Source organism: Perna viridis, chromosome 12, assembly GCF_037379345.1.
Source record: "Perna viridis isolate PV_CMFRI_1.1 ecotype Kerala chromosome 12, ASM3737934v1, whole genome shotgun sequence".
NCBI lineage: Eukaryota > Metazoa > Mollusca > Bivalvia > Mytilida > Mytilidae > Perna > Perna viridis.
In genome coordinates, this window is record NC_142456.1 from 18,195,640 (window position 1) to 18,212,200 (window position 16,561).

At 33.6% G+C, this 16,561-nt stretch overlaps 1 protein-coding gene and 1 pseudogene across 1 annotated transcript; one reads left to right on the plus strand and one right to left on the minus strand.

Moving 5' to 3' along the window:
- Positions 1–1,122: 1,122 nt before the first annotated feature.
- Positions 1,123–9,976, minus strand: LOC148601536 (beta-1,4-galactosyltransferase 6-like). Its single transcript, XM_088556412.1, has 6 exons — positions 9,812–9,976; positions 8,024–8,211; positions 7,621–7,743; positions 6,321–6,416; positions 4,422–4,560; positions 1,123–1,296 (listed from the first exon to the last, which is right to left on the minus strand). The coding sequence occupies exons 1-6, from the start codon at positions 9,974–9,976 to the stop codon at positions 1,123–1,125; spliced, it is 885 nt and encodes a 294-aa protein (XP_088412538.1).
- A 2,098-nt stretch (positions 9,977–12,074) lies between these two features.
- LOC148601537 (E3 SUMO-protein ligase KIAA1586-like) lies at positions 12,075–14,332 on the plus strand (annotated as a pseudogene).
- Positions 14,333–16,561: the final 2,229 nt, after the last annotated feature.

Genomic DNA, 16,561 nt, shown 5'->3' on the forward strand with positions numbered 1-16,561 from the left:
AGACTGTATGTATAATATATTCATATGATTTCAATTTTCAATTAAGTATAATTCTCACAATTGCATGACTTCATATATTTGCTCGATTCAGATGGAAATATGTAAGACATCTCTCGGTTACTAAGTAACTACATACCATTTTGCCCTCTAACCGTATCTAATTTGTACGCTTTATCAGGTTTAGATTCTCAAGGCTTTTTGTATAAAAACAACCAAAATTACGAAATGAATCAGGTGAACTTCATATATTTTTTTTCATCCGCGTTTAAAAGGAGTGAAAGACTTATAGTTGTTGATGATGAATTATGAATGTCTTACCTGTCAAATTTAAATCGAAAACAAAAAACGAAATTATACTCCCGATTATGAAATTAAGCATGATTCCTTGAGAAAGTACATGTAATGTTGATGAAAGGTAATAACAAAGTCATCGAACTGATGTTATACACACTTTGAAACTGTTGAACTAACTTATCGGAGTTTCGTTCATATTGCTGTAGTTGGCCTAATCAACTTAATTGTCACCATCTTTGAAGAACTATTTTAACGTTTTTGCATTTATAAAATACAAATTTTAGGAAGTATTATTACCGAGCGTACTTGTACTTACCTTCATAAAAAAAGAAATCGATTTAATTATATTTAATTTGCCTACAAACAAATTAAATGCAATTTAAGTATTAATTTTAATTAAATTATTTTTTTGGATTAGATTTTCTTTTTGTATCATAAATAAATTTGCGTGTTATGACTTTTTTTCACAGGAAATTGAAATTGACTATTTGTGCAAATGAACTCATTGATCTTGAAATTAAGGAAACCGAGCAAGTAGAAAATTTATGAAATGATATTTGAAATCGATAGAAACCACGATTAAAATACATAAAAAAAACTTATACTCTAAGGTAAAACATAAGACAAGGATGCTAAGAAAACGTAAAAAAGAACTATAAAACAAAAAGTTCATGACTAAACAAAACAAAACAGAAATCTGGGAATGGGACAGGTACACCGATAGTCGTTTATAAGCATCAGTCATGAAAGTCTAAAAAATTCTAAATTGCGGAATAATTAATAGTCAGTAAAATCCGGACAGTATTGTTTCTTTTGGCACTGTATCCATTATTCATATCTTTGACAGCGATCATCCTGTAGTTTCTTTTTACATTGTTTTCTTTCATTGCGTCTGAGAAACAACTTTTGATTTAGAAACCATTTGCAGAATCCATCCTTATAACTCGGATATCGTGCAGGTAAGGTATTTTTATTGATTTTCTGTACTAACTTCGTCAGATTCTGCAAAAATAATTATTAAAAACAAAACTGTTATCCTCTCTAAATATTGATCAAGGAAAGTTAATAGGTGTACTTTTTATCGATTAGCGAAAAAGGATTCCGTACTGTTAATCAAAATGTAGTTATACATGCATTAACGGCTTCTGATATGTATATGAAAATACAACTTAATGGTTTCATTTATAAATAGCAATGTATTGGTTAGAAAGGTGTTACTATTGGTGTACCGCAGGGATCTATTTCAGTAGTTCTTTTCATAAAAAATCGTAAGTGTAAAAATTAGTCGTAAGTTATGATGTCATAGTAGAGTTAAGTATTGTGACGTCACAACTTACTACCAATATTACTCTTACGATTTTTTGTGAAAAGGACTACAGGACCCTTATCTATCATGCTTCTTGTTAACAAATATCTTAAATATTTACTATATATGCTGATGAATTAAATTAACGAAAATGTGCCAGTTTGGTACTCTACGTTTTACCATCAGAATCAAGGTATAAAATCAGACCAGGTTTTCCATAAAATGATAAATTTGTCAGAGACCATAAAAAATTCCAACATATCGATTTAGAGTTCTAATAGTGCCATTCCAAGTAGAGAACATTTTATATTGTTAGATTGGTGGCGATTTGGCTTGCAAGTTTAAGAATTTTCAGATTTTGCTGGATCCTTAAAGAGACGTGTGCTTTAAATGATCAAAACATTTAAACCACCCCGATTTGAATACTTTAATTCAAATCGTCTTTATCAGTTTAACTCTTTGATCAGTTCGAGTATTATAAATATTAGAACAAAATCTCTGAAATTCAAACATGGCTTTTAAATAAAAAAAATCCCATGATCTAGCTTCATTACGAAACAAAGAAAAATCAATGACTGAAGTCTTCAAAGTCACTAATTGTCAAAATGTCTATGCCACTGATTTTGGCTTGCTTTCAACATCCGAAATGGCACGAATGTGATATGCTCTAAAATCGGGTGACTTCCGCTAGAATCTTGGCGCCCTTGACATGATTCCTCTTTCGTAACCGTGATGACTCTAATGTTTTTTCAAAACAACTAGTTACCAGGAAGTGCGGGTAATGTTTACGTTCCACAAGTTTCTCTCAAATTTTTTCCGATCTTTAGGTCGCTTATGATATTGACCAAGGAACCGAATTAGGTACCAGATTAAACAACAGGCAATGTATATATATATATATAGATAGGTCTGAAAAATTCCCAACGATGTTAGAACTGTCAAATTTGCGATGCAAATTATTGGTCGTTCCCTCCAAGTGACTCGAACTCGTACCGCTGTGACATCTAGGCTATATAAAAATATAGCTTTCGCTGACCGGGTCATTCCTCCTCGTAGGATTGATCTAGGGCTGTAACTTAGTACACGATGTATGGTAGGACGGGACAGTTCATTTAGATGTTATTATGTAGGATAGACGATGCAGTGTAGTGAATAGAGTCGTGACATTCTGAGACCTTTCTATAAAATTGATTTGTTGTGACATGCATCATTAATTTGATCCTCTATCCTACATAATAACACCTTAATGAGCTGTCCCGTACTACAATACATCGTGTACTAACTTACAGCCCTAGATTAATCCTACGAAGAGGAATGACCCGGCCAGCGAAAGCTGTATATTTATATAGCCTAGCTGGCCGAGTGGTCTTGGACTCTGGACTTTGTGCAGGCGATGTTACCATAGATGTCACAGCGGTTCGAGTCCCGTGGAGGGAACGACCAAAAATTTGCATCGCAAATTTGACAGTTCTAACATCGTTGGGAATTTTTCAGACCTTTCTATACGTTTACATATCTTCCCTGTATCAATTTGATCGGATGGAGCAGTGTAGTGAATAGAGTCGTCACATTCTGAGACCTTTCTCTAATATTGATTTGTTGTGACATGCATCATTAATTTGATCCTCTATCCTACATGATAACATCTAAATAAATTGTCCCGTACTACAATACATCGTGTACTAACTTACAGCCCTAGATTAATCCTACGAAGAGGAATGACCCGGCCAGCGAAAGCTATATTTTTATATAGCCTAGCTGGCCGAATGGTCTAGGGCGCTGGACTTTGTGCAGATGGTGTTGCCATAGATGTCACAGCGGTACGAGTTCGAGTCCCGTGGAGGGAACGACCAAAAATTTGCATCACAGTTCTAACATTGTTGGGAATTTTTCAGACCTTTCTATACGTTTACATATCTTCCATGCACAATTTGATCCGATGGAGCAGTGTAGTGAATAGAGTCGTCACATACTGAGACGTTTCTCTCTCTCTCTCTATATATATATATGTGTGTGTGTGTGTATGCGGGTAATGTACGATGCTAATTGATCATAAATGTAAACTTCCCGTTCTCATACAAACAAAAACACACGTAGAATACATGTGTATGATATTTAAGATGTGCATTTCGATCTCGTTTGAAGCTAGAACTATGAAGCTATGACGGTAAACACAACACAGAATAGCAGCTTATTGTGGAGTAGTCATGTATAAATATGCAAATAATATGCGAATGTAAAGTAATGAAATTACGAGTGCAAGAAGTCGCTAACAATAAGAGCGACTCAAAAAAGAAACTCAGTAATTTGAATATGATGACCCTTTATTTCATTCTTTTACATTTCATAATTGACATCTTTAGTTATTCAAACGAATTGGTATTACATGATTTTGTTGTGTAGCTGGTTATGTAAGTAAGGATCCCAAGATTCAGGTTTTCGAAATAAAATTGAAATTAATGCAATTAAATGTTATTGATTCTAATGAGAATATTCCTTTATCTGTTGTCAACTTTGCAAATTTTCTCAGACTTTAAACTTATTATAGAATGAAAAATGTTGATAAGATCTGAATTAAGTATAAAGTTGAATCCCAGAGATAATATATATAAACTTGACTAACCCGAATCTCTTTTGGACTTTGATATTGTTTAGACAGGTTTACAGTTTACCAACATTAAAATATATGTAAATTGATATACAGGGACTTTAAAAAGTGTCTACTTAAGACATGTTTTCGGTTCGGTTAACACAAATTTCACTGTATTATATATGTTATGTTAAATTCACTTCGTGTAAGAAATAAAATAATAACTATCACCTGACGCATTCCATCTGTGTCAAATTCCACAGAGAACCAATAACACAGTTTATTTGGGTTCTTAACTGTCACCTTATATTCAATGCTACTCAATCCGTCAAATTTCCAGTATCTTCCATAGTCTAAAAAGAATGAGCATCTGAAATTTGAAAAAAAAGATTATACTCCAGGTGTCAATTTCACAAAAAGTCCTAAGTGTGAAATTGATCGTAAGTTATGACGTCACAAAGCCTTTATTGGTTGTAACGTCATTACTTACGATCTACTTTACTTTACTCTACAAAAAAGAAGATGAAGTATTCAATACCAACAGGATTGTGATCAGAAATATTGTAAAGAAAGATATTCAAGCAATAAAATGTAGATCTAAAAGAGACTCGTCGAAATGCAACAACAACTGTTTTTCAAGTCATAATGAAGGCCACTGACACATTTCATGGTAGCTTTTTTGAGTCACCCTGAAGTCCATCAAGAAATAATAATAGCTGTAGCCCTGCCCAATAATAATTTAGCTTCAAGGGTAATAACACAATTACCAAACCAATAAATCTTAGGCAATTGTCAAAAATAAAAGTAAAAAAAGAAAGTCTGTAGAACAAATAACAATTTCAAGGGAAAACAAGAAACCAGCTCAATAAAGTTGACCCCTCCAACAAAGTTCAAATCCTGTCATAATGTATCCAATTCCACCATGACCTCCAACATCTCCATACTTCTGTGTCTATGTATGGTATTAGCAACACTTTTCTTGAAGTGGTGATATCGAAAGTGTATATGTAATACGATACTATTGGAAGGTTAAAAAGGTGAGATGAATGTGAGTTTTAAGAATGTTCGCTGTTCAAGCCCCACTGTCGGATTCCTCTGATTTATCTATTTCATAGTATAAATAATTGTACGCAGTGATGCCCATTTTGCTTTCCAACATTTCATTTAACACACCTTAAATTGTTATTTGAAAAGTTTTATGAAATCCTTGTTATTTATTCTGTGTTTTTAATAGATAAAATGTACAAAGACAAAAAGCTATTGAAAAGCAAGAGAAATACTTTCCCCCCCAATATTTCAAATGCTTATATCTAAAAAAAAACGAGCACACGACCCATATTTTTTCTACTTATTTTGTTCTAGCATGAAAGATCTTAACATATTTTACAACCCTTTAAAATCTTTGTTATTCTCAACCAGAGCCGCGAACATCATTAAGAACTGATTCTAATGAAGTTCCGTAAGAAATTTTTGAATCACTGTAAATATGGCACCCGTCTGATTCTTACGTGAATCTGCACTTACATTGTAGTAATCTAATTAAAATTAGACCTATTAACAACACTCCATTCCACTTTCTGTTCTGAAGACCTTTCTCATCATCCAATCAGATTTCATCTTTCGTGATTTTGAAAGCATTATTCAAAGGGAAAACCCCGAGGATTCTAAAAAGGTCGTCTGAACAGAAAGTAGAATGGAGTGTTGTTAGAGTCTATATGCAGTGACTAAATGAAATAATGATGGATCTTACTTTAATTAGATTGACAATATACATTAAATAATACAAGTTTCAAAATACTCAACAACGAATATTATAAAAGCCCGAAAATATGTGTCTTTGACATGATTCTGTAAACAACCTTATGAAAGTTAGGATACAGGTAAAATTCTAATACAGTTGAAAAGTATTTTTGTATTTTTATATTAAAACCATTAAATTTGCAAATAAATGAATGTAATAAATAAAGCTCGAAAGTTTAAACAGAATCCTTTAAGTCTGGAAATAATATTTGAATTAACGTATCCGTCATTGTTAAATCCTTGAATAATGTTTTGATTGGCTCTAACAATGACTCTCTTCTCTCATGGCAATCATACTACATCTCCTATTTTTATACACAGATTATATACCTATCGTTTTCGCGATTTGCCTTGTTATGGTGAATACTTCCACAATAACTGACATTATAATCTGGTCGGTCTAATTTATATCCTGCACTCCTAATTCTGAAATGGCAAAAGAAACTATTAACAGTAATGTTTACGTAAGTTCTGCAATTTTGTTAAGATCGCTGATTTATCTCTAAAACAGCTTCATCATCTAGCTCTAGCATTCTCCGCTTAGTTTTAGCAGTTATATTCAGAGATGAAATCTATACATGTATGTTCTTAAAAAAACTGCCACATGATGCAACATAACTTTTATATAAATATGCTTACTCTTAGTATATTGTTGCAACTAAAAGCAAAGAGACAATGATTAAAACGAGGAATAAGATAATTTGATAAGGGGACAAAGGAAAAAGAAAAAAGACAAAACAAAACGATAAAAAACAACAAAAACAACACAAAACAACACAAAGTTCACCAACAATACAAAAACCAACTGAAACCACACTCATTAATCAAACTAACTCACCAAAATGCAACCTTGTGTCGAATTCACAAAACATGAAAAGTCGCAAGAGTAAAGTCGATCATAAGTAATAACAGAAAATAGCATTGTGACACCATAATTTACTATCAATTTCACATATGACTTTTTGTGAATTCGACGCCACACTCACTGATCAAACTAACTGACCAAAATGCAATCTGGACTCTACTAATAATGGGAGTATGGACAACAGTAAAGTAAGCGTCTTCTTCTGCTTTACATGTTGAATCATAATAATAATTTCGGTTTTGCCCATGCCAAATACAACCTCTTAAGGAGGTAGACCTAGGGTAAGGGACACAACTCATGAAATCAGTGATATGTTTGTATTATATTCAATTTCATCAAAGCCCTCAAGCTTTCGTTTGAAGCAGAATAAAATGAATCCAAGTTAATTAGATGCTTACATAAGATTGATGTAAAATGCTAAATACAAACGTTCCAATGATTTTTAAGAGTTGTGTCCCTTACCCAAGGTCTACCTCCTAAAGATATCATATCAACATGAAAGTATTACAAACATTCATAGTGTATATGAAAGATATTGCAAAAGTTAGAATATATGGTAACATTACTAGTATATCAAGTGTATTTCCTTGTCTGTGCATGCTGTCATTTTCAATCCAATACAATTCCGCTCGTTTGATTTAGTTCAAGTTTTATTGAAATGAAATCTCACAAAAATAAATATAAAAAAGATATGCTAATGCATTTCAAAGGAGATTATGGTACTATTGTAACAATTATATGTCCATAACCGTTTATCGAACTCACCTTCTGTATGCATCATCATCTTCGATGCCCCAACCTTTATATATATTAGAGAACCCATTTATATCTACAAACTGTTTCATTGTGAAAGTAACGATTCCACCAAGATACTCAGAATGGAACAGACTGCAAATAATTCAGTAATTTTGCTTTATATCTTTATAATTTAAAATTTATTGGTGCCTATGTGGGCGTTTTCGCTTAGTCCTATTTTGCGAGTTTAGAGCTCTAACATTTTAAGTAGCATTAAATTTCAGATTTTTGTTTCATAAATAACAAAATTATTTAAAATGTTTTAAAAGTAATCAATATTATGATTAGAATGATCACGTGTAAAAAGCCAGGGCTTTTCATTGGTTGACAAAATAGCTCTAGAATAAATTCAATTATTATAATATTTGAATACCTGTAATTGAACTGTTCTACCAGTACGGCCAAATTCCTAGGATTTTTACCACAAAGGTAAAAATTTCTATCATCTTCTGGGAGAATATCAACATCATGAAAGATAATGCAGTCATAAGTCCCGCGTTTTTTCGCCTCAAGAAATCCTATATTTATCAAGGCACCTTTGTTGAACAAGTCCGTCCCAGCCTGTTGAATACATATGTATGATTTTTCGTGAAGTTACGCATTGGCGCACTACATGAAACTAGTAAATTCAGCCTCTATTTTTTTGTAACGATCGTTTTAACTTAGCTTGAACTGGACATGAAAATAATTCTAATTATATACTTTAGATGGATTTCTGTTTGAAGTTACTTACCAGCAGCCCTCTTCACAAACAAATCGTAGTAGTATAAGTTTTAAGTTCTGATTTTACAATACTTTTATTTTATTTATGATGACGTCATTACTTATTATTTTTTTGGTGGAAATGACCACAGAATCGTGTATAGCAAATTTTAAAACAAAAGCTATTTTTCCAGACAAAGAAACAGAACAGATTGCTCGGTTATAGCAATATTAGAACCTCTATTACAATCTTTAATCAATTGCAAGTTTCTGTAAGCTTAAATTAACCCACAACAAAAAATTAACAAAAACAAAAACAAGCAAACAATTACAAAAGGCAATTGCTGTTTTTGTCTAATTACGATTTCGAAATTCTTTTGATTTCTTCTCAGAAAAGTAAATTGTTCTTATTTCCAACGGCGATATAAAAAATATTCAACAAACCTACAGAAAGATACCACTTTGTTTTTATTTTGTTTTTGTTTTGTTTTGTTTTTTTGTTCTTTTTTTTGGTTTTGTTTTTGTTTTTGTTTTGTTTTTGTTTGTTTGTTTATTTTTTATTTTATTCTATTTGTTATTTTTTGTTTGGACAAAAAATTAACTAAACTACACATTACTCTCCCTCATTTTATTAACGGTTGTTAGAAAGACTTTAAATGAAGGCCCATACGCTGAAATTGCCCATTTGTCACCAGATATATTTAGTAGATCACATTTTAATATACAAATCAACGACAGTTTGATCTCGTTGAATATCCGAGTCAAAAATGTCTTTCATGTCGATTAGCATGCGTTAAGTAGTTGAAATAAACTACAAAAATCAAAATCATTTTACAAATCGTTATAAAAAGATCCCGTAGAAATTCCACCACTTTCAGTTCAAAGTAATTGATTGTTGAAAAGTAATAATAATTAATTAGTGTTTTTAATCCTTTGTTGACTTATATGTAATTTTGCTAATATGAAAATAAATAAACATCTCTAGCAAATAACCTGTTATTTGGTTTCCAGACAAGAAATTTAACGGTAAAATAGGTCTCAAGATAAATCACTAATGTCGACAATCGCTTTTGTCACAGGAATCAATGGCAAGTTAAAAATGCTATCAAGAAAATAGTAGTTTTAATGTACAATGTTACCAGATTTTGAACAATTCGACAAAAACGAAAAAGTTTTGTGCATTTCTAATTGCGGTCAGATATAGTTGAATGAAAACTTAAGGAGGTAGACCTAGGCTAAGGGACATAACTCTTGAAATCAGTAATATGCTTGTATGATATTCAATTTCACCAAAGCCTATCAACCTTTCTTTTGAAACAGTATAAAATCAGTCCAAGTTACATTGATGCTTACATGAGATTGGTGTAAAATGCTGAATACAAACGTTCAAATGATTTGTAAGAATTATGTCCCTTACCCTAGGTCTACCTCTTTAAATTACAACGTAATCAAAATATACCTGTTCAATAACTAAAACTGTATATTCGAGGTTCTGCCTATATAATTTAGGTAAGACGTTGAGAAGAAATACTTTCAGTTGTGGCTCCCTATTTCTGTAAGGTACAATTATGGCAACCTTCTGCCTGGGCTCACAATGACTTGGTTTATACGACGCTAAAGTCATAAAACTGTTGATGTTTTCCAGTAGGTTATAGTCATATGTTGTTCTATTAAGAGGTTGTCTCCCTTCTAAATAAAAGCAAGGAGGTCACAAGTAGAAAGATGAACGTGATATATATAAGCCGAGGACCAAGACTTTTCTACTATTAATATGTCACCGGATTTGAAGAATTCAACTTTTGAAAAATGGAATTGTTACTACAATAGTTCATTTGAAACTCCGAAAGGACACCACTAACTTGTGTTGACAAATTTGTAGGACGTTTTAAAGGAGTTTCAGTGCCACTGAAGTCGAGTATAGACTAGGAAAACAGACAATCAAATCAGAAATAACACAAATTAGAAAAAAAAGAATATACATTGGGATTAAAACAACAGGGTCCCAGGAGTCTGAATCACTCACCTGGTTGAATTTTGCCTTTCAAGGGCAATAAATTAAACGAAGTTGTCCAAAAATTTTGACTCAAGAAAACTTTGATAGGACTTATCATAAGGTTCATTTCAGCAAATGAAAGTTTAAATCTATCATAGTTTTCAAGAATTTGGCTGAAAACTGTAAAAAAAAAAATCTGTCATTTTCCCCTGTCAAGGGCAATAACTCTTATAAGGGGCATCTGACAACTTTTATGCCTGAAGACTTTTGTAGTCCTAAAAATAAGGATCATTTCAGCTATTGAAAGAATTTGGCTACACTTAACGGTTTCGGAGATATATGCGAAAAACTAATGTCTGGCCCCTATGTTCTATTTTTAGTAACATCGGCCATGTTTTTCGACGGATAAAAAACCCCATACCAGTTCTTTGCAGGATACCCCAAGGAACATTCATACCATGTTTGGTTCAAATTGGTTACGTAGTGTCAGAGAAGATTGTTGAAAGAAATAAGATAGAAAATAGAAAAAATGTTTAAAAAGGGCAATAACTCCAACATGGCTTAACGGATTAAAATGAAAATTTGACCACAGATCGATCTCATCATGCTGAACGTTTACCTATGTCAGAATTAGCTTAACCTAACGATTTTGGAGATATATGCGAAAAACTAATGTCTGACCCCTATGTTCTATTTTTAGTAACATCGGCCATCTTTTTTTCGACAGACAAAAAAAAACCACACAAGTTCTATGCAGGATACCCCAAGGAACATTCATATCATGTTTGGTTCAAATTAGTAATGTCAGAGGAGAAGAGTTTTGAAAAATTGTTAACGACGACGACAAACGACGACCACGGACGCCAAGTGATGGCAAAACAGTCTAAAATGAATCTTTTTGGACATAAAAATTGGTTCAACTTAGACGGATGTTTGATTAACCAAGGTTTAAAAAATATATAAATAGATTTTTAGAAGTGTCTGGATTTGACAGGTTTTAAAACTTTTGAAGGTTTGGTTTAAATAGGTTTGACTTGATTGAATTCTGGTGTAACACATTTGTAGACACTGAACATATAGCACTTACGTAGGTTAGTTGGAGGCCAGGGACACATTGCGGAAAGTGCGTAATCTGAAAAATTAAAAATCTGGTTAGGACCACTGTATGTATTTTATTCATTGCATGTGAAAATGATGATAGTAATCAAATTTGTGAAGGGACTTTTAGTTATTTAACTTTTTACATTTTGATTGGTTTAACGGATGATAAAAACTACAAGAATTGGTACCTAAAACAATATATTTTTACCGTTAAAATACCGTAACTTAATTATATTTCTTCATATGTATTTTTCTTCCAAAATAACCATCAATATGATCTAATCATGTTAACACATCTATCAGATCGTTCTACAACACAGACTCAACTCGGTACCAGTCATTTTATTTTTTTTTCAAATAAAATATTTATGTAACCACGTACATGTACTGATGACATTAAATTTTCGAACAAAAGTTTAAAAAAATACATAATTTTAAAAGTTCGATTGCTTGATTGAACCATGATTTTATCGTGACCTATGATATGACTAAAAATAGATTTCTTAAAATAACTTATAAAAACTCGTTGCTCGTTAGATTTTAAAAGATTTAGTTATTATTTACTGGATTAAATATTTATGAAAAAGTTTCGAACGTTGTGTAAACAAAATTAATTACAAGATCGACAATGACGAATAACGTGTATTCTTACGGAGACCGGAAGCCGATTTGTAAATAATCTTACTTCTCCGTGGAATTTTCTCCATAATTAAAATTTATAAAATTCATATCCGAATTTTAACTTTTTTATGATTTATTTCTTCTCACAAAAACATTAACTAAATTTATTCACGGTGAACTGTAAAAGGTCTTTTTTTTTCGCCAATCCTCATTTATATGGTTCTATCAAATTTTCGTATTATACATTTTATACAAGAAAATCATTTTTTAAGTTTTACAAAATTTTAATATTTTCATTTCGATTTTCAAATTGTTTGATTGAATTTTGTGGTTAATTCAGTTTAGTCAAATTCATTTATCTTTTCTTATTTCTATTTCTTTTAGTTCTGATGAAAGTACTGAAGTACAAGCCACATCTACTGACAAACCAACTGATTGTATAGAGACGCCTACAATATCTTCAACTCAGACTACATCTACCCAAGACAAGCCTACGCCTAGCCGTAACAGAAATACCAGTGGTCATAAAGTTGGCGTGAACAAAGCATGGTTAACTGTCTTCTCTTGGTTAATTTTCACCACCGAAACTGACGAATCCGGCAACACTATCGATGTTATGTTGTGCAAACTATGCAAGAAATACAAGTCCTATGGTAACAATGGAAACAAGACTTGGTCTGAGACTGGTTACAAGTGCCTTCGCCGTGACAAATTAAAGGAGCACCAAGACAGTGATCAACATAAACACTCACTCTCCTTAGAACTGAACCAGACCATAATTTCGTCAGCCCAGAAAGCTATCATCGACGCACTCAAAGTTATGTACTTCATAATTACCAAGAACCTCCCCCTTGACCTCTTCAACAACATGGTAGACCTCTGTATAGAGCTTGGTGCAACCAACTTACCAAATCTACGACTAGCAAAGAATGCAACATACTCTAGTTGGGAAACAGTTCAGGAGCTACTTAACCTACTGAGTGAGCAAGTGTCTGACACTGTTGCAAACAGTATCAAGTCCAGTCCATGTTACTCATTAATGGTAGATGAAGTGTCCAACAACAGATCCATTAAACACCTAGCTCTCTGTACCAGACACATCAATCAAACAGGTCAACTGCAGACAGCCTTTTTTGTAGACACAGAGTTCCCAAATGCAACTGCAGATACAGTTACCAACTCAATCGTCACAGAGATCAACAATAAAGGACTTCTTCTGAATGACATGTCCGGGTTTGCTTCTGATGGTGCAGCTGTATGTATTCCTTGGTAAGAAGAATGGTGTAGCCAAAAAACTAAAAGAAAGCAACCCATCCATAATCACAAACCTCTGCAGAGACCATAGACTTGCACTAGCCTGTAGAGATAGCTCAACTCCGTAACAGTCATGAAGACAACCGATGAAACGTTAGAAAAAATCTACAAGTATTACAAGTATTGTTGCGTCCATACAGCCAGTCTGAAAATGGTTCAAACTGCCTTTAACCAAGCACCACTGAGCATTAAACAAGCCAAACATCACAGATGGTTATCCCATAACTAAGCAGTTTCCAGCATAGTTAGATCCTATAAAGCTATTGTTGTTGACCTAGAGACGTCAGGTATAAACAGTGACCCAGTTGGTAATGGTATCTTAAAGACCCAACAACACTTAGATCACTCTTGTTGCTGGCAGATACACTACCACACACATCCACTTTATCACTGGTATTCCAACGTAGAGATGTTAACCTCAGCATGGTAAAATCAACAGTAGACAAAACCATCAAGATGTTAGAAACCAGACAAACACAAGATGGACCCTGGCAACTGAAATACTCCCAGATGTCATCTGATCTACAATTGACAACTACTCCTGAAGTCAAAGAACCATTCTTCACCGAACTTATTACCAATATCTAAGACAGGTTTGTTGACACAGACATCATTGACCAGCTTTCAGTCCTGGATCTTAGTGGTACACCAGAAGGCCTTCCATCACTTTATGGGTTCAGTGAGATGTTCAGCCGTGCAGACCACTTTTCAATGGACTCAGAAGAACTGCAGACCCAATGGCAAGACTTCATACAGCTACTCAATACCATGAACCTACAAGACAAGTCACTGACTCATCTACTTCAAGTACTGCATAACCCAACCACAGGGCTGAAGGACATCTACCCGTTGGTTTATAAACTGATAAGTATTGCCACCACTCTCCCTTTTAGTACAGCAGAAGTAGAAAGGATATTCTCTCAAGTCAAACTCATCAAGACCAGCCACTGAAACAGTCTAAAGACCAGCACCCTAAACCATCTACTGAATATCAAACTGAACTATGATGAGACTATGTTTGCAGACATCATTCAGCCCACAGTCACCAGATTTGTCACAGTTAGAGACAGAAGAATCAACTCATTGTGCTAAAAATATTTATTCAAACGAACATTTTCTAGTGTGCTTTGTTCTGTTTACTGTTATTTGATGTGAAAAAACGACCAAACATGTAATAGCCTTAACTTCTTTTTGTACTTTTTTGTATATTTTGGTGTGTATTTGAGAGGTAGTAGATTTGTGCAGTTTGTATGGTGAAAGTGTGTGAGTGTTTCAGAAGTTTGTTCTCTGAAGAATGCGATATAGATTCTGTTGTTAGCAATGTTGGTAACTTTCATGACCTGCTGTTTGTATGGGTGAATGTGTATATGTGTATTTTGAGCCTGTAAGCAATGAATGTGAAGTATGAATGTAGTGTGTGATGCTATGAATTTGGCAATTATATAAATGTTTTATTTGATATAGTTTTCATATTGTAATAAATAATCAAAACATGTTTACATCTGTATTGCTACCATAAATACAGTTACAAAAATGTGGACCCATAATAAAAACATAATGTCATAGCTGTAGAACTGTAGCACTTATTTTAAATATGACAATTTTTTTATATTTGCATATAGTAACTATCACAAATTTCCATATAAACCATAAGAGATGGGGTTCAGCAGCTAGTTACCAGAAAGAAGAATTCAAACAAACAAAAAAAACCAAATAAACAAAGAAAATTACATACATAGAAATGAAACAACTTGGCATGGTAAACATGCGAACCAAAAAAAGTGCCCTTTTCCGACTACAAAGGTGCCCCTCCACTCAACAGCACCCTGCCCCTTTCAATTTCTAGCTGGAGCACTGCAACCAAAGGCTGAAACAATATCAAATCAGTGTACTTAGGATAGAACAAAATTAGAAGAGGAGATATTAATACATCTTGCATTATAGTTGAATAAGCCGTAAAATGGTTTTCAAATTTTTGCTCTAAAACATATCCACGTATTGATAAAAGTATACATTCATATGCTTTGTGATTACTAATATAAGAGAAGTGTCTTCCATTTTCGGTATCATGACACACAGTCAATTTTAACATCTGATTTTAATACGTTTATTCAAAAATCCTCCGATGCTATTTTATAATGGATATACATATACATTTGTTTGTTTGTTTGTTGGGGTTTAACGTCCGAGCGGCAATATTTCAGCTATATTCAGACGATGAACATGAAATTGATGATAAAATGAACATGAAATGATAATGAAATGAAAAAGGGATGGGACACAAGGACAATGGGGTCGACCAATTTTGATTGCCACTGGAAATAGGGAGAGGTGGGTAGGGTCGGGCAATTTAGCCTCCTGTGGCGGAGCCCTATGGTTCCTACTCCGGGAGAATACCACAGTAGGGTTCTTTAACGTGCGAGGAACGTGGCATCTTTCCCAACACGGTGCACCACTATGATTTGCGGTCAGGTTTTCCGTATTATAGCCTGACAACCCCAGCATGTAATACACCAGAGGTACCCCATTCCACCACCTGGAGCACACATCCCAGTTGCTCTGTGGGCAGAGCGCCCTAGCCCCAGGCTAGGGTTCTGAGCACTAATTAGTCGCCTTTTACGACAAGCTTAGCGCTGCTGCAGGCTTATTTATGCAAAAAATGTATGAATAAAGAAAGTTTTCTAGTTAGTTGCCCATTTACTTGTTTTACTTTGTATGTATTTTTTTTTCGTTATTTTATTCAACAGATGTTTATATGATAATAGTGTAACATGTTAAGGGTAAGACTTTTAGGCTTGATGTAAAGGTTCGTTAACCTATGGTTCTACTCAAGCACATTCTTTTCTTGTTTTCTCTATAGCTTGAGTGGAACACTTATATGAATGCCGTAGACACTCACAATTACCTAACTGTGTATGTTTGTGCATGCTACTGTTTGTTATTATGTATATTGGAAAGTTTGTAAGTGCAAGTTCGTCGTCACTATTTCCCCCATTGTCAGGTCCCCTCATTAGTTTGTCTTTCATATTTTAGTCCTGTTTCTCACCCGTCATTTCATTAGTAAGGGATATACTGTTACCCCAGAATAGGTTCCGTTAAGCCCCTTTCCTTTTATTGTATCATGTAAAAAAAATCGCCGGGCGCCGCCATATTCTTCCGGTATTTCCCCGGTTTATCGTT